This window comes from Hyaena hyaena, unplaced genomic scaffold (assembly GCF_003009895.1).
Source record: "Hyaena hyaena isolate Hyena2069 unplaced genomic scaffold, ASM300989v1 scaffold_130, whole genome shotgun sequence".
In the NCBI taxonomy this organism is placed as follows: Eukaryota; Metazoa; Chordata; class Mammalia; order Carnivora; family Hyaenidae; genus Hyaena; species Hyaena hyaena.
The window spans coordinates 3,258,324-3,279,104 of NW_024080762.1; the positions used below are offsets into that span (position 1 = coordinate 3,258,324).

General features: G+C 57.3%; 1 protein-coding gene across 8 annotated transcripts in view; it reads left to right on the forward strand.

The window, feature by feature from the left end:
* The first annotated feature begins 235 nt into the window (after positions 1-235).
* The window catches only part of TLE3 (TLE family member 3, transcriptional corepressor), a 45,900-nt gene continuing 25,354 nt past the window's right edge, over positions 236-20,781 (forward strand). For 5 of the 8 annotated variants that reach the window (XM_039237827.1, XM_039237831.1, XM_039237833.1 and 2 more), the window contains exons 1-4: positions 237-1,329; positions 1,898-1,998; positions 2,560-2,623; positions 3,693-3,737. In XM_039237827.1, the coding sequence (XP_039093758.1) occupies positions 1,306-1,329; positions 1,898-1,998; positions 2,560-2,623; positions 3,693-3,737 (234 nt within the window). In that variant the 5' untranslated portion in view covers positions 237-1,305. Of the gene's footprint in view, positions 1,330-1,897; positions 1,999-2,559; positions 2,624-3,692; positions 3,738-20,781 lie in introns of all 8 variants that reach the window. The other 3 variants (XM_039237826.1, XM_039237828.1, XM_039237829.1) reach the window with 1 other exon arrangement.

Below are 20,781 nucleotides of genomic sequence, written 5' to 3' on the forward strand. Positions count from 1 at the left end.
TCGGTTAATTCCTGATCTGAGGAGCGCTGTTTTTCACTCCCATGCGAAAGTCACCAGCGGGTAGGGCCTGATTGCTACTTTTCATGCATAGTTTTAGACACAAGAGGGCATTGTGACGTCGCGCCCGGCGGCGCCCAGTCGCAGGCCGAGTCCGGCAGCCCCACGTGGGGGCCCCGCACTCCCATTGGCCAGCACGGGGCGAAGCTGCCACATTATTTTGTTACTTTTCAGTCCCTATTTGGAACTGCTCTCGCGGCAGTTCAGACCTCGTGCTCGTCCCCCTCGCCAGTCTGTGTGTGGTATCCGCAGGTCCCGGGCACTTTTTTGGGTGTGTGTGCGTGTGCGTGTGTGTGTGCGTGTGTGTGTGTTTGGGGGGTTTGTCGGGGCGCGGAGAGAAGAGCCAGGCCGAGGGGAAGGAAGGAAGCCGCAGACCTCTCCGGTCTCGGGCTGCGCTCTCCTGCCTGTGCGCTCCGAGGCGGTGGTGGAGGAGCCGAGCGCTCCTCGCTGGGGACGCGGCGCTCGAGCTGGGAGCAGCGAGGATCCCTTTGCGGAGGCTTCCTGGGCCCGCTGGAGTTAGGATGCCAGGGCGGCTGATTTGCACCTACTGAGCCTGGAGTTTCCTCCTTGGCCCTGGGAAGGGCTTGCAGCGGCGGCGGCGGCGGTGGCGGCAGTAGCAGACGGAACAGCAGGCTCTCCTCTCCGAGGGGGGGCGTCTAAGCGCCCGCGCCGGGCTCCCGCCCTCACCCTCCGGCGCTCCTGCGGCCCCCAGCCGCCACCTCGGTGTTAGCCTCCTTCCTCTTCTCCCCGAGCGCCGCCTCTGGGATCGGACCCGCGCGCCCCGGATGCTGGGGCTGCCTCGGCGCGCCCCCCTCGCGGCGCGACTCGCCGAGTGATCCGGAGGGGGCCCGCAGTCGCCCCAGGAGGAGACCCCGGCCTCGGGACCCCGCGCCGGCGCCACCGGGGAGACGACGATGTCCGCGCTGTCCCCGGCCCTGACGCGCTCCACGCAGCGGGCGGAAGGCGGCCGGCCGCAGACCGCCGAGCCCTAGGCGCACAAAGCCCGCGTCCGCCGCCCGGCCTCGGCGCCCGCCGACGACTTTGCCGCCTGCTCCGCAGCTCTTTGTCTCCACTTGGGGCGGGCGCCCGACTCTGGGATTTCGCTGCGAGAGCGGGCTGGGGGGGCCGGGGGCGAGCTCTCGGTTTCCCGGCCGCCCCCCGCTCGGGCTTGGCTCCCCCCTCTCCCGCACCTCCCCGGCCGGAGCTCTCGGCGCTTCCAAGCTCTCGGAATCACGACCCCTCCCTGCCATGTATCCGCAAGGCAGACATCCGGTGAGTAATTGCAACTCGGTTTATTTAAGCATCTATCATGGCAGGGTAAACGAGGCAGTTTATCTGGCACCTCCATTTTGCTTGTTGCTACCTTTATGGTGTGTGTGTGCGTGTGTGTGTGTGTGCGTGTGTGTGTGCGCGCGCGCGCTCACACAAAGGGGACGGGGATGGGGGGGCGCCGTTGAGAGAGGAGGTTAATTCCGCCCGAGTGGCGTGGGGGGCTGCCTGTGTTCCAGTGCAACTGTTTGTTTTCACGTTTCTCCCCCCCCCCCGCCTCCTCGTCCAGATCTCCCAACTCACCCGGCTATCTTCTAGTGCCGGTCTTACTTGGGAATGGGAGCCCCTTCGTGCAAGGCTTGAGTCCCGCCGCCAATGGGGAGGGATTGGGGCGCCCCCCCACCCCACCCCGTCGGGCAGCTGAGAAACTTGCTGGGAAGGTTCTGGGCTGTGAGGGTGGCCTCCCGGGTTGGGCGGGGGGAGGCGGAGGAAGCCGCGGAGGGGCTAGGGCCGCCAGGAGCCCTGTCTGACGCCCCCGCCCCCTCCCCTGTCTCGTCCTCGCGGGCTCCAGGCTCCCCATCAACCCGGGCAGCCGGGATTTAAATTCACGGTGGCTGAGTCTTGTGACAGGATCAAAGACGAATTCCAGTTCCTGCAAGCTCAATATCACAGGTAAGGCCGGTGGGGGCCGCCCCGGGGCCGGCGGGAAGGGGCGTCCCCGCCGCTGCTCCTGGCCACCCCCCCACCTACCCCCCCCCCCCGCGGGGACGAAGGGGGCTCCCGACCCGGGGCGGCGGGGCCGCCGGGGCCTCCGCCTTTTGTTTCCCCTTTCCGAGCGCGGCTCCTTAACCCTTGGCTGCCCGCAGCCTCCCGGCACCCCGTGTCACCGGCGGGGCCGGCCGGGTGAGGGTCGGGGGGCAAGGCGGGCTCGCTCCGGGCTCCGGGGGTCGCGAGCCGGGTCCCCCCATCTCCCCTCCCCCGGACCCCCGCGGCCCTGAGCAGTCCACGCGCTCGGCCGCGGAAGTTTCAAGTTGTGTCTCTCCCTTTCCCGCGGCGAGGACCCGAACCCCCTCCACCCCGGGGCTGCGGGATGACAGGGGTCCCCCGGCGGGGGGTGGGGGTGGGGGGCGGTGGTCAGGAAGTGGAAAAGCGGTTCTCAGAGGCCCTGACGCTGGGGCCTCGGAGGAGGCAGTGCGGGCTCCGGGCCTGAGCCGGCTCCTCCTGCCCTCGTAGCCTCAAAGTGGAGTACGACAAGCTGGCGAACGAGAAGACGGAGATGCAGCGCCATTACGTGATGGTGAGACGCGGCCGCTGGCCGGGGCGGGGGCGGGGCGGGGGTCTGGGGCCCCTGCAGCCGAGTCCCGGCCCGCCGCGGCCAGCGCAGCGAGCCGGCGTTCCCCGAGTGTGCCCCCGACCCGCCACCAGCACCCCCCTCCCCCACTTAAGCCCGGGCCACTTGGAGGAGGGTGGGTGAGAGGAGGGGCTAGAAAGGGAAACCCGAATCCCGGCGGGGCGCTTCTGTGCTTACCTTCGGGGGCACCCTCTAGTTTGTGTTTTGATGGTTTCCCAGGGGGCTGCTGGCGGCCCTGTCCTGGCTGGTAGGATGGGATTGGAGGATCCCCCCCCACCCCCCCAGTCAGGGTTGGATAAAATCTCTGTTAGGGACCTCCCGGGAGTGTTTGGAAACTTTGCTGCTTTGCAGCCCTGGGATCTAGCCAGAATGGGACAGGAGCCCTCTCCGCCTATCCCCTGCCCTCCCCCTTCAGTCCCCAGGGTTTTGTGAGCCTGGCGGAGCCTTTTAAAGCCCTCCGCCTCCACTCCCCTCCCTCCTCAGGGCTACCCCCAGCTGAGAATCCGGGTAGGTCAGCCTCGGCCCTGTAGGTAGACTCTCTTCCCTTTCCCCGCGTTGGTGCCGGTGAGTTTCCATTTTCTGCCTGTTGAGAGGACATGGGAGGCACTTAAGCGCCCTCCCTGCACTGCTTTCCACATAAGAGGCCTTTGACACATTGCTAAATAACTCTCAGAGGACAAGAGGGTCCCAGTGTACACAGGATTCCCTGTTGAACCCGAACCTTGTATAAACAGGATATATGGCATACGCGGTGCTGGAGGGAGGGAGGGCTCGGCTCCTCTTACTACTGCGCATACAACGTTCTGTTGAGACCAACAACCCCATTTGCCTCCCCCCCCCCCACCCCCAGTCAGCTCTTCAACCCCCCCACCCCCCATAGCAGGCTTTGGGGTGTGATTTGAACTCCGTTAGCAGACGCATCAGAAAAGTACGGCTTGGCCGGAAACCTGGCCCAGGAGCTGATTTCGGAAGGTGAACTTTGTTCGCCTGTTAATGGCAATCTTTTTGCTTTTAGTACTACGAGATGTCCTATGGCTTGAACATCGAGATGCACAAGCAGGTAAGTGCTTTTCTTTTCCAAATATACCTAGTGGTTAAAAACATGATACGTAGGTTTCTTGCGGCCCCTCCCGTTTGAAAACGAGCCTAGTCTTCCGGTCCCCCCCCCCCTCCTCCTCCTCCTCCTCCTTCTTCTCCTCGAAGGGCGCATGGAGCCCGTCTCTGAAATGCAAGGTCACTGGCGTTGCTGATTTCTTGGGCACGTGGGAGCTTTGGGCAACCGAGCTCGTGAAATTAGTCCCGGTCTTGGACCTTGGTGGAAGATGAAGGAGCGAAGGAAAAATTGTACCTTCAGGATCTGCTTTACAAACTCCTGAAACCCAGAGAGGGCTAGCTGGCTGCTTTTTAAGTGCTTTAATGTAAGATTCTCAAGAGGAAATGCAGGAGGGCTGTGTGTGTGCTTCTGTGTGTGTGTGTGTGTGTGTGTGTGTGTCTGCGCGTAACAATTTGATGTTCTGCCTCGATAAGATTAAACTTCAAGAGTCTTTAAGGCCATGCTGAGCTGTCGAAATTTAAGGGAACAAGCCACTAACTGCTTAAAAATGTGAAGCCAGAATGAACCATAACCCTCATGTCTTAGGTTTATGAGGCAGCTTTCTCCTCTCCGTCTTCATCTGAACGCAGCCAGGCTCCCATTTTACAGAGAAGGAAGCAGGAGCAGGGAGGTGAAGTAACTTGCCCAGGGCCAGCCTCACCAGGACTTTGGAGGTGGCTGGTGGTTGAGCTCAGCTTTGAAATCCTGAAGTCAAACCAGTTGAGCTGGTGTGTCCTCGGAGGGATATGTAAACTACCTCGCATTGTCACTCTCCTAATAACAGTATACCTCAACCCGAGCAAATGCAAACAGCCTTTATCTCGGGTGCATATCAGTAACTAGTCCCTGGTGCTCGGCCGGGCTGTGGGAGAGGCAGTTTGTATAGTTGTGTTACAAGGAGGGGCTACCTGTAATTTGGCTTGGCCAGCGATTAGAAGGGACTTGGCACGAATAAATGGTGCTGGCCGGTTGTTCCTTTTTAACAATTGGTGCTCTGGAAATCTCAGAAGGCTGTTGACTCATTCTAGCCTTTGGTGGCCGTGACTTTGAATGGGTTCTCTGCCCTAAATTAACAGCCGTTTACAGGGTTTAAGTTTTGCTCTTTCAGGGGTCAGGGTCCGGGGCAGATGAGAAGGGCAGGTGATTGCCGCCTGCTCCAGTGGCTTCATACAGGTCCTTTTGATACTGTGATTTCCTTTCTGTCCTGGAGGGGAGCCCCAGTGTCTGGTGAAGGGCAGCCAGGAAGGGGCCCGAGTTTGTTGAGCGACTCTGGAAGCCGGCTTCCTGAGGGATTAGCTCCTGTGGAAGGCACAGGAAGGCACCAGGTTTTCACTCCTTTGCCCGCACAAATCATAAGCAGACGCGGCTTTGTGTACAGAGAGGTTTCTCCTCCGGGAGAAGGGACTAGAGTCAGGTTCCGCCCAGCTATAGCTGGGACTGACAGGGTCTGATGGCGCCTGGTCAGAACGCATGTAGTGGACCTGGGGTCTCGGGCGTTCAAGGACCTTGAGGTGTTACGCAAGGTGCCACCTCCTCCCTTTCTCCACCCCCCCCTCTCTTTTTTTCCCTCGGTGCTTAGTATCTTGGGTGTGTTTAAAGAGGGTAATTGCACCCAGGTTTAAAATTTATAGCAGCAGTTATTCTAAGAGCTTCATAATTAAGGTGTAATATGTCGTTGCATGTTGAGGTCTGCATGGGTGGTGTTTTCCCCGTGTCTGCGAGTGGCTGGTTCTTTGGCACGGATCCACCTTGCCTGGTGGAGCAAAGGTGATCCCGGAGTCCTGGGGAGACTCTGAACCCTGGAAGAGTTAACTGCTTTAACGCATGGTGAAGAGCAGCAGCGTGCATCTGGGACTCCTGGCTGCTCCCCAGATAGGGTTCTTAGGGGGAGAATGCCTGAGGTTTGGCAACATGGTCCCATTTAATCTTCGCAGCTCCTAGAGGTGGGCAGATGGAGTTTCTGTGCGCCCTCTGTGTAGGTGAGGAAACTGAGGCTTCGGGGAGGCCCGGGAGGGCAGAGCTGGGCCTCCAGTCCGGGTCTCTGGATTCTCCAGTCCGGGTGCCTTTACCCTGCTTGCCACTCACCTCTGCCTTACAGCCAGTTCACCTTTGCTTTCCCAGCGGTGCCTTCTTCTCTGGGTTTCTGGCAATCCCTGGAGCCGGGGTGAAATCGCCCCGAGGCTGTGGAGGAACAAAGAGGCAAGGAGGTGAAGAAACCTGCAACCTTGACCTAATGGGGCCGGCCACTCCCTAGGCCTGCCAGGGTTCTGCAGAAGAAAACCCAGCCACTAATTGTAGTGTGGGGCTCGGGTGCATTTGGCGGATGGTGGTTAGGCCTGAGCAAACAAGTTTATCAGCTGACCTGTTTAGCGGTTGACTGGTGTTTTATCTGCACACACCATCAAGTGACTGTAGCGCTTGAATTATTCATGCAGTGTCCTGCCCTCTAGACTTGACTGTTCGTGTGATTACATCTGCCTGGAACAAACAGGCTGGATTCTTCATCTTTAAGCTCCAGGGTGGGGGTGGGGACTGGCTGTACCTTTATGTAATAGGTGATCTCCAGAGCCGGCACCTTGGAAAGCGGGGGGTCCTCCGCCTGCTCACTCACACGTACCCCATCTTCACCGCCACCACCACCACCACCACCGTGTATTTTTTTTAAAGCCCTTCTTTGTTGTTTCTTCAGGGGCGGGGTGGGGGGAGCGGATTGCCTATTACTTGGGAACCTCAGGGCCTGCCGGATAGGCCCTGGGTATTGACAGAGGGCAGCTGACGATTTATGTTACCGAGAGGTTAAGCTCCCCGTGGCTGGCTCCTTTCCTGTTTCTCTGTCTCCTCCTGGTTCTGCTCCCAAGCTGTCAAATCCCAGAGAAGTAATAAATGGCTTCGGCCTCCTACGCCTCTGCCTTCCTCCCTAATTATGGCAGAGCAAAGATTACCGAATCCCGGGCCTGGCCTAAGCCTTCAAGGGGTCACCCACCACCTCTAACCCCCTGCTTCCAGGGTGTCAAGGGTGACTCGGGGTGGCCAGGGAGGCGATGCTGGCTGACCAGCTCATTGGTTCCTATCTTGTCCCTACCGAGGCCTGCTCCGGTGCCGGCCACCAACCAGTCACAAAGCCAGCTTGGAAAGAAGCCCCCCAGAGCACCTGTTCGGTGTTGAGTTTGAGCTGAGGTCCCCAGTCATCCAGTCCCACGTTAGCGTTGGGGCTGCTATTGGGTTCATACCGACCCCAAGTCTCTGTTCAGCAAGAATCAAGGGGTGAAGTGTATTTGTTTACTGACTGATAGCACCCTGTGTGGCCTTAATTATTATTGCTTCTTGCTGCATTATCGCGTCCAGAGGCTCAGGCTACAGACCTGGCGATACCAAAGTACAAAGTACCCCATTTCGGGTTGTATAACCATATCAGCTGAACACTTTTTGCCCACAGTCCTCTTCTGAATTGCCAGCTCTTTGCACAGTGATGGGCGTAATAATAAACAGAATGCATAACTAGCGACCCCAGAGGTAGGGTTCACGGGTGAGGTGAAGTGGGAAAGGCTGTGTGAACTTTTTACCCAAAGATACAGAAAGCCACACCAGTGGCCCTGAACGCCAGGCTGAAGGAGATGGGAAATCTCCGTCTGACCCCTCCCCCCTCATCACCTAAGTAATTAGGGGCGTGGCTGGAAGATCTCCTGGTACAAGTTGAAGTGTATGGGACCTTAGGTTTCTGAGGTGGGGTGGCCAGAGGGAGCCAGCAGGTGGCAAGGTTACAAAGCCGCTGCCCGCCTGCCCTGGAGTGCCTGTTGGTGTGGCACCTGGGGTAAGCTAGGAGAGCTGAGTACTGGTTTGTTTTGTTTTGTTTTGTTTTTTGCTGGCGTCCAAACACTCTTGCTCAGGACTGTCTTCCTCCGGTCACACAGCTCCTCTCGCTGTTCTGGGGGCCTGCCGTGGTCAGCCGAGCTCAAGCCCTCTGCCCCCTGTCCTGGGGACCTGGATCCCGCCCCAGCCTGCGGCCCACCCCAGCCTTCTCTGGACCCCTGTTCACAGCTGCTGTTGCCATACGGAGTGCAGTTCTTGGGCTCCTCTGGCTCTTTCCCTTCTCATACATTTGATCATCAGGCTGGCCTAGGAGACAAGCAAATGGCTCCCAGCCTCACTCAAGGAAACTGAGCCTGACTCTGCTTTCCATGATCTCTTCTGGACCAGGGGCGCCCCCTCGGAGGGCACAGAGCTCTTCTTTTTCTCCTTGGGTTCCCCCTCCTCCACTTAGGATAGAAAGGGTCTGATGTGTGGCAGAGGCCCTCACTGCCCATTTTGTCCTAGGGGCGAGCTCCCTTTCCCTCCTGCATGGGAACGTGTTTCTTGGTCCGTATCTGTTTGCACAAAATGCTGGGGCCCAAAGGTACTCAGGGCCACAACGCCATGGGGCTTCGCCCGCAATCTGGCACGCGTGATGTCCTCTCTCACACTTCATCGTCTCGTTTTGTGTGTGTGTGTGTGTGTGTGTGTGTGTGTGTGTGTGTGTGTGTGGCCGTGGAGGAAGCCCCTCTGCTGGGCTCTCTTATATGCCCTTGGTGCTAATAGGTGCTCAGCAAACATGCTGGTGTTCCTTTATTCCGAATTACTCAGGGCTGCAGAGGGTGGGATTCTGATTCCCTGAGCGCCGGGAGTAGGAAGTGAGGGTTTTAATTGTGGGTTGGCTCCCAGCTCTGCAGGCTTCCTCCTACCGCTCAGCATCCAGTTTCTTCATCAGTAAAATGAGGGGGCTGGAGCCATTCCAAAACGGTTATTAGGGGCCTGGGATGTGCAGGGCGTGGACGGGGGCTGGTTGCACAGCCGAATCAGACACCATTCCCTGCACGGGGGAGTTGGCATCTAAATAAGTCATGGCAGTGCAGTGAGGTAAGTGCTAATACAGCCCAAGTGTCACACAGGAGGAGCTCCCAGGACAGAACAGCTTATTCTTCCCCGGAAAGGGGGAGGGGGATGGGGGGGCAGAGAAGAAGGCTCAGAAGGGCCGTTACCTGAGCCGAGTCTTAAAGGGAGGGCAGGGTTTACTAGGCAGAAGCCAGCAACAAGCCAGGCACAGAGGAGGAGGGCGGGGAGGAGGGGGAGCAGGGGGAGGCCGCCGCTCCGGTCCCAGGGGTGGCAACAGCTTTTGGAGAGGCAAGCGGAAGCGCAGTCCACAAGTTGGAATGGGGGGGGGCGGGGCTCCACTTGGGGAGCCGGGCGAGGTGGTGACATTTTGCAGCAAAGTGATCTCCAAGGCCTCTCTGAGCTCACACTGCCGACTCGGCGGCTCCCTCTGTCCCCATATGGCTCTGCAGGGCTGGCCCGAGTCCCTGCGCCCGCGCGGGGGGCGGGGCAGGGGCGGCAGGCACCTCTTGCTGCTGGCGGGAGCCTTCCAGCGCCTGCTTCTCCGTCCGCGCCCCCCCCCCCCCACCTGCCGGTTTGAACTTTCTTCCCCAAAGTGGCACTGCCTCCTTGCTTGCGTTGGTAATTCTGTAATGACTGGTTCTGACCCGCCCCTCCCCCATATTTAATTCTCATCAGCCAGCTCTCTCCACTTTGCTATTAATGATAGCAGCCAGCAAAATAGCTTTCAACATGCCATTGACAGTCTGGTTTAAGAGAGCACTTGAAGTAGTGCTAGACAGCTGAAAGCACCCATAATTGTGTACCAGAGTGAGAACTGCGTGCTCAAGGGCCTTGTTTTTATATGCTTAAAGGGACAATATCTTGTTTTCAACAAATGCTCTCTGAGACTCCAGGCCAAGATGCTTGCTTTCTCTCTCGCTCTCGCTCTTTGCTTTGCTCTCCTCCCTTTTTCTTTCCTTGCTCTTGCCTTTCACAGTAAATGTTCCCCCTCTGGTGGGGACTGAGGAGAAACTTAGGGAAGTGGGGGGTGATTTCCTCCCTGAACCTAAGTAAGGACTGTTGGGTGGGCTCCTTGCTGTGAGGCAGCATCGCTTCTTAGGACTTGGTGTTTCTGGTGGAGTTCTTTTGTTTGTAGTCAGCCTGGAGGGCCCAGAGGGCTTCCAGAGAGCTCTCACTGAATGTTCAGGCTAAGGCCACCTTTGTGGGGGCTGAGGGGGGAGGCTCTGCTGATTGGAGAGGCCGATCAGGGACCCTAAGCACCTTTCAGCTCAGATTCTGGGGGGCTGTTCACTGTGCAGGGGCCCCCTCTGGAAAGCATGAGGGTGGGTAGGGCAGGGTCTTAGTCTCCCATGGAGTTTCATGCGGGGTTTAGGGGCCTCTTAGTCCGGGGACCCTCTTAGCAGCCCTGGAGATTTGCTTGCGAACAAACACCTCCCTCCCTGTCACCCCAGCCGACTCTGAGGATGCAGCACCACCCTTTGGGAAGAGGTTCCCCTGTGTCCGCTGTCCCCAACGGTGAAAAGAGAGCTTGGGAAAGACCAGGGGTGGGGTCTGGAGTCTGGCTGTGCCAAAGGCTGGGAGTGTGGATGGACTTGGCTTGTGTGTGGAAAGGGGCCCCTTCCTTTCCACCCACCGTGTGAGGGACACACGCAGGGGTCTGGGGTCCTGGGGCAGCTGCCGCCACCACTACTAAGTAATCCTGAGAGAAGACCTTCGGTGAGGACAGAGTTTGGAAATTTTGTTCTCCCAAAGTAAAATTGTAATAACGTCGACCTCAGGTGTTTCCATAGTGCTCGATCGTTCGCAGAGCAGTGAAGGCATTTTCATCTTGGGAACCTGAAATAACAGGCATTTGGGTGTAGGACAAACAGACCACAGGATGGGAGCCTCAGAGTGTGGGGTGTGAAGATGGCCTGTATACATCCAGGGCACTGCAGGGCTGTGTTCGTAAACTGGACAGGGCAGCGGGGGCAGGGGCCGGCTGTGTGTGCAGAAGGGTGACTGCGAGCTCCCCCATGGATGGGACCATTCATGAGGTCCCCCGAGCCCTGCATGGTGCTGGGCCCACGCTGGGTACACGATGCACGTTTTGGGGGGCAACTCATGGAGGGTAACCTTCTAGTTTGGGGTTCTCCCGGATCCTGAGAGCATTATGGACTTTCTAGGAAGGATACAGTTTTTTTCCGGCTTCTGAGAGATGTCTTTTGGCTGCAGAGTTGTGACTGGAGGAAGAAGAAACACGGAAGCGTCCTGAGCTTTTACTTTAAAAAGTCTTTAATGTAGCTTAAGCGTTTTGTTTTCTTCCCTTTTCTTTTTCATCTTGTACGGTGGACAGTTTAAACGTGAAGAGGGAGGAAAGGAGGTGGTGGGGAAGGAGATAGTTGGGAGGGAAGGTGATAGAGCCGAGATATGGGGAGGTAGGAATGGGGAAGGGAAGGGAAAACGTGCTGAAGTGGGATTTCGAGAAGGAGCGGAGTATCAGGAAGCGAGGGTCAGTGGCTTGGAGGTCAGCGGGCAAGTTGGGCATGCCTTGGCTGTCTCTTTGGGCTGGAGTTCCATGTGCCGGCGCTTTATCCTGCTGTCCCTTTAAGTCCTGGGTAGCCGTCGTTCCCAGCTCTTCAGCTGTTGGCTGCGGTTGTTGTGATGCTTGTTGTGATGCGCTTGGAATTCTGAAATGAAAACCAGCCCAATGAAACGCCTTCGATTGCCCAGGAAAGCCACCTCTTCCCTCCTACGGGAGACTCCATGATCATGAGTCCTCCCCAATCCTGCAGCACTGGGAATATACCAAGGGCACCTTGGGGGCAAGGGAGGGGACCCTTCCTGACCAGTCGTGAAGGCTTTGGTTCTGGACTCCACCACCCTGCAGCCAGTCCATGACCACAGCCCGCAGTCAGTCAGTGACCACAAGGTTGGAGGAGGGGACCTCCTACTCAGTCCCCAGATGCTTGTGTAGGGCGAGCCCGGAGTCTGAAACGGATTGTCCTGTTCGGGGGTGGGCGTGCTTTGTGAACCAGTGGTGATGGGTGCTGGGAAGAGCGAGGCAGTGTGGCGGAGGCTAGTGGGTGAGGCTGGGGTGGGGGGGGCGGGAGCTATCAGATTTCCCACCCAGGAAGAGGTTAGGGCAGACTCTGTGGGCAGTGAAGAAGCCACGGGTGATCCCAGATGGTCTAGACCGAGAGGCTCAGTGGCCCCATGGAAATAGTAAGCATGAGATCCAGTAGGTGGAGGCCGGGAGTCGGCCTGGACTGATGGGTCCTGGGGAACTTTCGCTTCTCCTTAAACCCTTCCCCGTTGCTTTTTCTGGAAGGGGCCCCTTCCTCTGAGCTCCCTCACCACGGGGGTGGGGGGGTGGGCTGCAGTTCTCTCACCAGGCCCTGCCTTGGGGCAGACATCCTAGGGAAGGGCCCTGGAGCCCTTGAGGTTGGCAGTTGGGTCCCACCCCCAGTCCTAGGGCGCTCACACTTCATCCCAGAAAAACAGGGAATCTCCCTGAAGCCAGCCCAAAGTAGGGAGAGAGCGGGTGGGGTGCAGTCTAGATCCTTCTCTCTCGCGTAGCCTGTTGGGAGTTTCTCTGTTCTCCCTCCTGGGTCTGACCTCACTTCTCAAGGGACCCGCCCTTGGCTCTCCCGCACTGTCCCCGTGCCCAGCCCCACTGGGGGAAGTGGCAGAAGTCCCCGATAAGGCTTTTTACCGGCACCTTTGTGCCAGGGGATTCAGACCTTCTCCGTCACAAGTCACGGTTTTTGGCTGGGCATCCTGGCCAGTCAGGAGCTGGGAGGGCCAAGTCCTGGTGGCTGAGGGACAGGCCTGGAGGTCAGAGAGCCTTGGGTTTGAGTCCTGTGTCAGCATTTAGCCGCTGTGTGACTTGGGGCCAACGAGGTGACCTCCTGTGAACTTCAGTTTATAGATGCAGTGCCATGCAGTAGAACTTTCTGCAGCGGTGGAAGCGTGCATCTATCTCCCCGTCAAGGACGGTGGCCAGCAGCCCCGCATGTGTTTGCTGAGCACTTGAGAAGTGGCTACTGTGAGAATCTGGAGTTGGTCTTCGAGTCTTAATTGACGTTCACTAGTCACGCATGGCCTGTGGCTTCATCCAGTGGACCGTGCGGGTAGAGGGAGCGTTCCAAGGACCACATAAGATGTTGCCCGCTAGTCGCTTAGTACAGTCTCCTGCATGTAGGAGGGCCTTGGCAATGCATTCTCCCAAGGGGACAGGGTCCTCAGAGTTGCCAAGGCCTCAGGGAGCGAGGACAAGAGTCCTAGCGTTGTGGATGTGAAGAGACTTGCCCCGGAGCGTAGGCGCCCCAGCACTCCTTACCGGGAGCACTCCTTACTGGGAGCACTCACAGAGCATCGACATCCGGGGAGGTTAAATGACTGGCTCGTGGTACCCAGAGGACCAGAGGCAGCTTCAGCGCTAGAAACTAGGTCTTTTATCACTCAGGAACCTGACACTTGTCCCACAGGCCGTATGGAGGTGTCTTCTGCAGCCTCTCCCCGCGCCACCCCCAGGATCCGCCTGTACCTCAAGACTGATTCTGGGGCTCTCAGAAGGCCCTGGACAACGCCTTCAAGGATTCAGTGAAACGTGTGTCGGCCACGTGTAGGTCGGGGTTGCTCAGTCTGGGCATTCTTGACCCTTGAGGCTGGGTCATTCTTTGGGGTGAGGCAGTCCTGTGTCTCCCAAGCTTAGCAGCCTCCCTGGCCCCTGCACCTCTCCACTTGCAACCCCCTGCACCGTCTCCAGACATTGCCAAATGTCCCCTGGTCATGAACCCTTGGTGTAGGGGGGAAGAATTCTGGAACGCAGAGCAGGGAGAGTTGGTTGCCACCACCTCTGCTTTGTGACCCAGGGCGGCTCCTTGCCCTCTCTGGGCCTCATTCTCTTTACCTGTAAAATGAGCTCTTCAACGTGGTGGTGCTTTGGGAGGAGGGAACCCATCTGTAAACAAGTTTCTAAGTAACCTGTCACGATGTCTGTGGCCCCACCTGCCGCCCTTGTCTGGGGAGAGAGAACCCCCCAGGGGTGGGTGGAGAGAACGGGGCTCCCTGTCTGCCCCACAGCTGGCCTGTCCCCTCCCCCCGCGCCTTATTTCCCTTTCCTGCCACCCCGAGTTGCCAGCGAGCCTCAGTCCTTAAAAAGCCCCAGCCAGTGTTTTCATTTGTAGAGCTGACCTTCGGGGAGACCCCCAAAATTTAACGAGCTGCCTCTGCAAGGGTAATGTGACTTTTACAGCCTGTTGAGGGGCAAGGGGAGATTTGCATAATGTTCCGAGGGGGATTAGGTGGCTGGGGGTTGCCATGGTAACCCTGCAGGGATGAATTGAGAATTTTTCCTCCTGGCGGGAGTCAGGCTCTGGAGTCTGGGAAGGTGGGGGAGGGAGGCCTGAGGGTTATCTGAGGGGAGGGGAGGGGACACAGGGCCCAAAGGGTGGGGGGTGGGTAGTGGCGCCTGGGATGAATGGGCAGTGTTGGGGGAAAGTCTAATCTGAAAAGGCTTTCCCTGTTCTGTCTACACAAGCAAGCTCTTTGAGGGCCATCCCCTGGAGTGCAGGTGGGAGGCTAGCCGAGTTTAATGTGTTTGGGAACCAAGAAATTAAAGTGAACAAATATTTAAAGATTATTGGATCTTGTTAACAGGAAGCCTGGTGGATGGAAATGGGGAGTCTGAGAAATGAAAGTCACAGAGTTTTAGAGCCGGGGGAGGGACGTGGCTGTCACCTAGGCCCAGGTTCCTCCCATGGAGTGGCGTCTAACCCCGTGTCCCCGTTGGGTCGCCGTTGAATGCTCCTAAGGACGGGGTGCTCACTCCCACACAGTGCCCAATTCATTTTTGAGAGCTCCCATTACTATACTGCACCCAGACTGGCCTCCTTCGTGCAATAGAAACAGAAGCCCGAGCTCAGGACAGTCCTTGGGGGAGGGGGGGGTGCTGGAATTCAAGTCTCTAGACTTTGCATTGCCCACTCTTTCCAGGGTCAGTAGCCTAGAGGCGTCCTTGTCCCCGGTTCCCACCCACACTCTTTCCCCTTCCTCGGCCCGGCTCACTGTTCCAGATTCACTTACTCCCTAGGCTCGAGGAAAATGCTGGAGATTTCTGGTAGGCAGAGAAAGGGAAGGCGGCATTCCTTCTAGGGGAGCACGCGGAAGGTCCTGGCACAATCCAGGGCACCCCTGACCATGCCCTTTCTTGTGGCTTAGTTGGATGAGAGCACGCGTATTGTATCCTCGCTGCGGTCCTTTCCTGTGCGGAGGACACGGGGGCTCACGCGCAGAGAGTCGGGCACAGGCTGGCCCCAGCCAGCGTCCTGTGCCCTCTCTCGGGAGGCACATCCTCAGGGTCACACTGGGCTGGGCCTTGTGTCAAGCCCTCCCTGGCATAAAGAATGCAGCAGGCCTCCTCGGAAGGCTTAAATATTTAATGGCATTGTAGTTATATATAATTTGATCAATATGTCCGTGCTAAAAGGGTGGCTCACCTTTAAGGAGCTCACCTACCATTGAGTGATCTGTGATGTAAACCCCACCAGCCCCTCCAGAAGCAGGGGTCATTATCTTCCTCAGCTGCTAAGTGGATCGTTTACTTGCCCCCTTCTTCTTCTTCTTCTTCTTTTTTAAATTTCTGAGAGAGAGAGACAGTGCGAGCAGGGGAGGGTCAGAGAGAGAGGGAGACACAGAATCTGAAGCAGGCTCCAGGCTCTGAGCTGGCTGTCAGCACAGAGCCCGACGTGGGTCTCGAACCCACGAACTGTGAGATCATGACCTGAGCCGAAGTCGGACCTCAACCGACTGAACCACCCAGGCGCCCCTATTTGCCCCCTTCTTAAAGACACCGCTGCTGCCTTCCCCCAGAGCCTGTGAGGCCAGGGTTTTCCTGGAGGCCTCACCCCGCTTTGTGCCTGGACCTCCTTCCCACTGGTGATCAAAAACCCGCTTGCTTTATAGCTGATTTCTCTCCAAGCCCAGTCTGAGCAGAAACTTCCTGGCAAGGAATTTCATGGTACGGTCCAATAACTGAGGGCCTATCAATTTAGAATTGCCTGGGAAAAGCAACGGGATATTTTAAGTTAATGTTACTCCAGTGCACTGTTCCAGAGTCTTCCAACGTTTGGTGGCTTAGCGGTCGTGGCGCCCGGCTGCTGCGGCCTCCCCCTTCTGCGCAGCCCCCGACATCCCCTTGTGCCCCTCTGATTTTAGTTCAAGATGATGAAGACCCTTTTCGAACTCCCTGGGACTTGAGTCAGAGAATCAGGTCCAGCCCAATTAAAATGTCAGAACCCTAGAGTGGACCGGGTCCCCACCCCAAACACACAGGTTTCTAGAAAGGAGAAATCTGTGGCGCGGCCACTGGGATGAGCTCTTTGTATAGGAGCTGCTTGACGCTGACAGATGGGATGTCACTGCCCTTGAATGGTTCAGGCGGTGAGGACTGCTGCTGGGGACCGAGCCCCAGCCAGTGGCAGCCCAGCCCGCCCGCCCCCCACCAAGCCCAGCCACGCCTCGAGGTGGCTGGAGGTGGCTGGAAATGGCTTGTCTTCTCTTACCATCCTTTAAACTCTCGCCATGCTCTGTTTTAGTGAGCTTTACAGAGGAGCGATATGTCACAGAGCAATACAGGAAAGCTTAGCGGCCTAGAACTCTGAATGCCCTTGCCTGGGTCTCACAAGTTACCCAGACGACAAAATTGAAACCTGGAGGAGGGAAGTGATTTGCCCAAAGCCACATGGCCAGATAGATGGAGGCAGAGCCGGCGGGTAGAACCAGGTTGATTCTGTGTGGCTTTGGGCCATAACATGCTCTTTATTTTACCTTCTTTAAAATGTTTACTTATTTTTAAGAGAGAGAGAGAGAGAGACAAACAAGAGAGCAAGCAAGGGAGGGTCAGAGAGAGAGGGAGACACAGAATCGGAAGCAGGCTCCAGGCTCTGAGTTAGCTGCCAGCACAGAGCCTGATGCGGGCCTTGAACCCACGAACCGTGAGATCATGACCTGAGCTGAATTCGGAGGCCTAAGTGACTGAGCCACCCAGGCGCCCCATAACATGCTCTTCAAAGTGGCACGTATCTCCCTCTCCCTGTTCCCCTTTGGCTGAGGTTAAAATGAAATGTATTCCCCAAAGCCCCCTGGTACAGACGACCCGGCGGTTGAAATCAACGGCAGGGAGATAGACGGTCAGGTGCAACGGCAGTAGATTGTGTTGAGCGGTCAGCTACGTTTTTTAAAAAGCACAAGGGCCCAAGACCGGCTGAATGCTGAAGGCCAGGAGCAGGAAGGCGGTGGGGCGAGGACCAAGGGCAGGTTCGGGCTCCCCTTGGTCAGTGTGCTGGGGCCGCCGGCCCAAGGCTGGTAGCAGCAATGCTTAAGCACCCTGGGTTTACAGCAAGATGTTTGGAGGTCCTGCGTTTAATGAGGCGCTCACCGCGCCAAACGGGAGTGGTTAAGGCACACTGAGCAGATTGCTCCTTGGGAAATTACACTTGCCCCCCACTATCTTGTTTTCCGTCATTTATTAGCCTAACAATCCCGACGGAGATGCGGGGCAGATGTTACTCCCCGCCGCCCGCGGTCGGGAGCACAGACTTGGCATCTCGCGGGGTCTCTGTGCGCGTTTCTCTGAACTGCTCCTGTCTGTCTGTAGATTAGTTCCTTCTGAGGAAGTGTTTTTCCATCAGCAAAGCTTGCCTGCCTTTGAACCACACTTGAAAAGAAATGTTCAAAGGCCACGCCAGCCTCCCCAAACACCTTTTTCCAAGGGCGGCTGTCTTCCCGCCGCCGGCACCTACCTTCTCTTTGGCTTATATCTGAGGATCTGGCTCAAAGGCGGTGGCTTTTGCGGGGCCGACGCGCCGGGAAGGACAGGACGCAGGCCAGCTGCGCGCGGGCCACGGCTGCCTTATTGATACCAGAGCGCCCTGGATCGCCGAGAGTTTTCCGACGTGTGATCCAGGTCCAGTTTGTGATTTGTGACCTGTCCCCGTTGTTGAAGCCACACGTCTGGATTTTTCCCCCCCCTTTCTTGGAACTGATGTGTTAGGGCTTGTTTGAATTGGACCAAATGCTGTTTTAACAGCTGTTCTCATCGGAAATGCTGTCAATTATTAACCCCGACGGTAGTTTTGCTTTCAAAACTACTTCTCTGAGCTCTCAGAAATGTCGAAATTTGGCTTCTTGGTAGGAAGTCGTGTAGCGAAGTTGCCTAATTGCCCAGCGCGCATCAGTTTCCCCTGAAACTGAAAACGTGGGGGCCATCCTTGGAAGCGCCTTCCCCGTAGGGTTGCTGTGAGCTCACACATGGAAAGTGATTAGGAGCCGCTGGGGTGGTGGGTGGTTGTTGTTGTTGTTTTAATTTTTTTTAACGTTTATTTTTGAGAGACAGAGAGACAGAGCATGAGTGGGGGGGGACAGAGAAGGGGAGACGCAGAATCCAAAGCAGGCTCCAGGCTCCGAGCTGTCAGCACAGAGCCCCACACGGGGCTTGAACTCACAACCACGAGGTCGTGACCTGAGCCGATGTTGGCCACTCAACCGGACTGAGCCACCCAGGTGCCCCTGTTGTTAAGAGCAGCTCTGGCCCGCCAGCTTTTATTTCCAGGAGCTTCCCCGCTGTGATCCCCACCCTCAGAAAAAGAAATGTTAAAAAAGTCTTTGAGTGAACAGTTTTCCTGTTCGTTCTTTGACTCACCAGAGGGTGCTGAACCCTTTCCCAGGGCTGGGTGGCCCGCGGTGAGGCCCGGTCCCTGCTTCTGCTGTTTGTGGAGACCGGCTGGGCTGGAATGAGCGTGCTCTCCACCCAGCCCAGACCCAGCCACAGGGAAGCCCAGCTTTGCTATAGATGCTCTCCAAGTGTACAGCCACCCCTCCCCCCTTCCCTTCTCCCATACCTCTGTAATCCTGTCTCCTGCAGCGGGGCCTCCATTGGGTTTGGGCGCAGGACGGGGCCTCAGTCCCGAGGCCCCACGCTTCCAGAAAGTTCCTTGTCCGTGTGGAGTTGTGCTGATGGCCCCCAGCCGATGTCTGCGGTGTTGGGATGCGGGTGGAGAAGGCCCCACACGCTCCCAGCAAGGTGGAAGGGTGAGACTGGGCACTTGTTCTGAGCCGTGGTCGCCTGGCGGCCTGGGTCCCAAACCTGGAACTGGGCACCGCTTTGTGAACTCTCAGCAGGTCCCTTTTCCTCAAAGCCAGAGGATGCTGGGCTCGGGACCAAGCTCCGCAGAAAGATCCCACCTGTGGGAAAGGCTGTGGGCGCGTGTTTGCTAAAGGGTATCGGGGAAGGGGGAGGCCAGCGACTTTTCCTTTCTCGCCTTCAACTCGCAAGACCCTGACACTTGACCTGTTTGCTCGAGGAAGTGGGCGGCAGATGGGAACCCTTTTATAACCGCCTACCCCAGAGCCTGAGAGAGCTGTAGGTGCTGCGTAGGCTATGGTAACTGGAGGTTCAGAGCCTGCCCGCTGTCTGCCTTCTTGGCTCAGGCGGGAGTGGCAGCCAGAGACCCACCGAGAAGGCTTGCGGTTGGTCTGGCCCCAAGGCACTGCCTCATCCCTTTGCGGGAAGGCTGCTGCCGCCCGCCTCCCCTTCCCGCCGCACGTCAACACTCGATCCACCGTGGCCCTTCCTGCCCCCGTTGCTCACCCTGGGCCAGGCCCAGGTCTGCGGCCAGTGGCGAGCACTGCAGCAGAGAGCCTTGAAAAGTAAATGCAGGGAGGCTGTTTGGGATTCTTCTGGCTGAATGTTTATTGAGCACCTACTAGGTGCCAGGCACGGCTGTGCTGGTCATTTGAGGTAAGAAGCTTTGGCCCAGTAAGATTCCTAAGGAATGAGCCTGGTTTGTTTAGTTTCTTTCTTTCTTTTTTTTTTTCTTCTCCTGAGTTTTCTTAATGTTTCATTTATTCTTGAAAGAGAGAGAGAGAGACAGAGCACAAGCAGGGGAGGGACAGAGACAGAATCCAAAGCAAGGCTCCAGGCTCCCAGCTGTCAGCACAGAGCCCGACGCAGGGCTCTAACTCACGAACCACGAGATCACAACCGGAGCTGAAGTCGGACGCTCACCCGACTGAGCCACCCGGGCGCCCCTGCTTAGTTTATTTCTGTTTCTTTCCTGTTGTTAATATATCCTCCTATGCTGATTTGGCACAATCAGCGTGCGACAGTTGAGTTACTGTGGCTCTGTGCGGGTCTGGACGGAGATGCCCACCAAGCTGATTGTTCTAGAACTCCCCCCATATACAGCCCTGATTCCTGTTTCCTTCCCCTCCCCACCCCATCCATCAAGGAAACAATGAACAGAAATGAGAAAGGGCCCTGTTTGGGGGTAGGACTCTACCCACTCCGGCAGCCGCAGGAGGCAGGGCCACACGGGCCCATCAGGTGTCGTGCCCCCCGCCCCCTGGACAAGCGGTCTCTGATTCACAAGTCAGAGACATCCTTGTCAGCAGCTGGGGGCTTCGAGGGAGGTGGGGTGCTAGCTCTGGGAATTCTCCCAAAGCCAAAGTCAGGGGGCTGCGAGCCTTCAGACGGCATCGTTTTCCTCGTATGTGCACCAGGATTTCTCACGGAGAATCCTTTGATGCGCAGACGATCACAGATTTTTAAAGGCCGTTGTCACGATTTTGTCTTGGGAAGATTGCAGTGTGCTGATGAGAGCTTCGAAGGCTGCCGTGGGCCCTCGATCCCCCAGTCCTGGTGGCCTCAGGACTCGCTGCATGATGAGATGTGTGTGTCCGTCATTGGCCTCGGCCTCCCGGCCTGGCCACCGCAGACCATGTGGCACCTCCCTCTTTTTTTTTTTTTTGCCAAACTGCTCTTGATCCAGGGCTCACGTAGGACGGGGTGGCAGAAGCGGTTGATATTTACTTAAATGTGAGCTTTTCTGGAACATTGGGGCTGGCGCAGAGAATTGGTCAGCCTTCCTGGGAGCAGCCCATATGAAAGATTAGGATTCCTTATTACCTCCTGAGCGGTTCTTCAAGAAGGCAGTGCGTGACCCTAAAAAGTGGGGCCTTAATGGTGGGGTTTTGGGCCAGGCATCCCAACTCTTGGGGTGGGGGGAGTAGCGATCGTTCTGGTCCGGGAGCGGCAAAGTGAAAAGCGGAGGGGGAGTGAAGTAGGTCCCCCTGAGCCACAGGTCCCCCTGAGCCACAT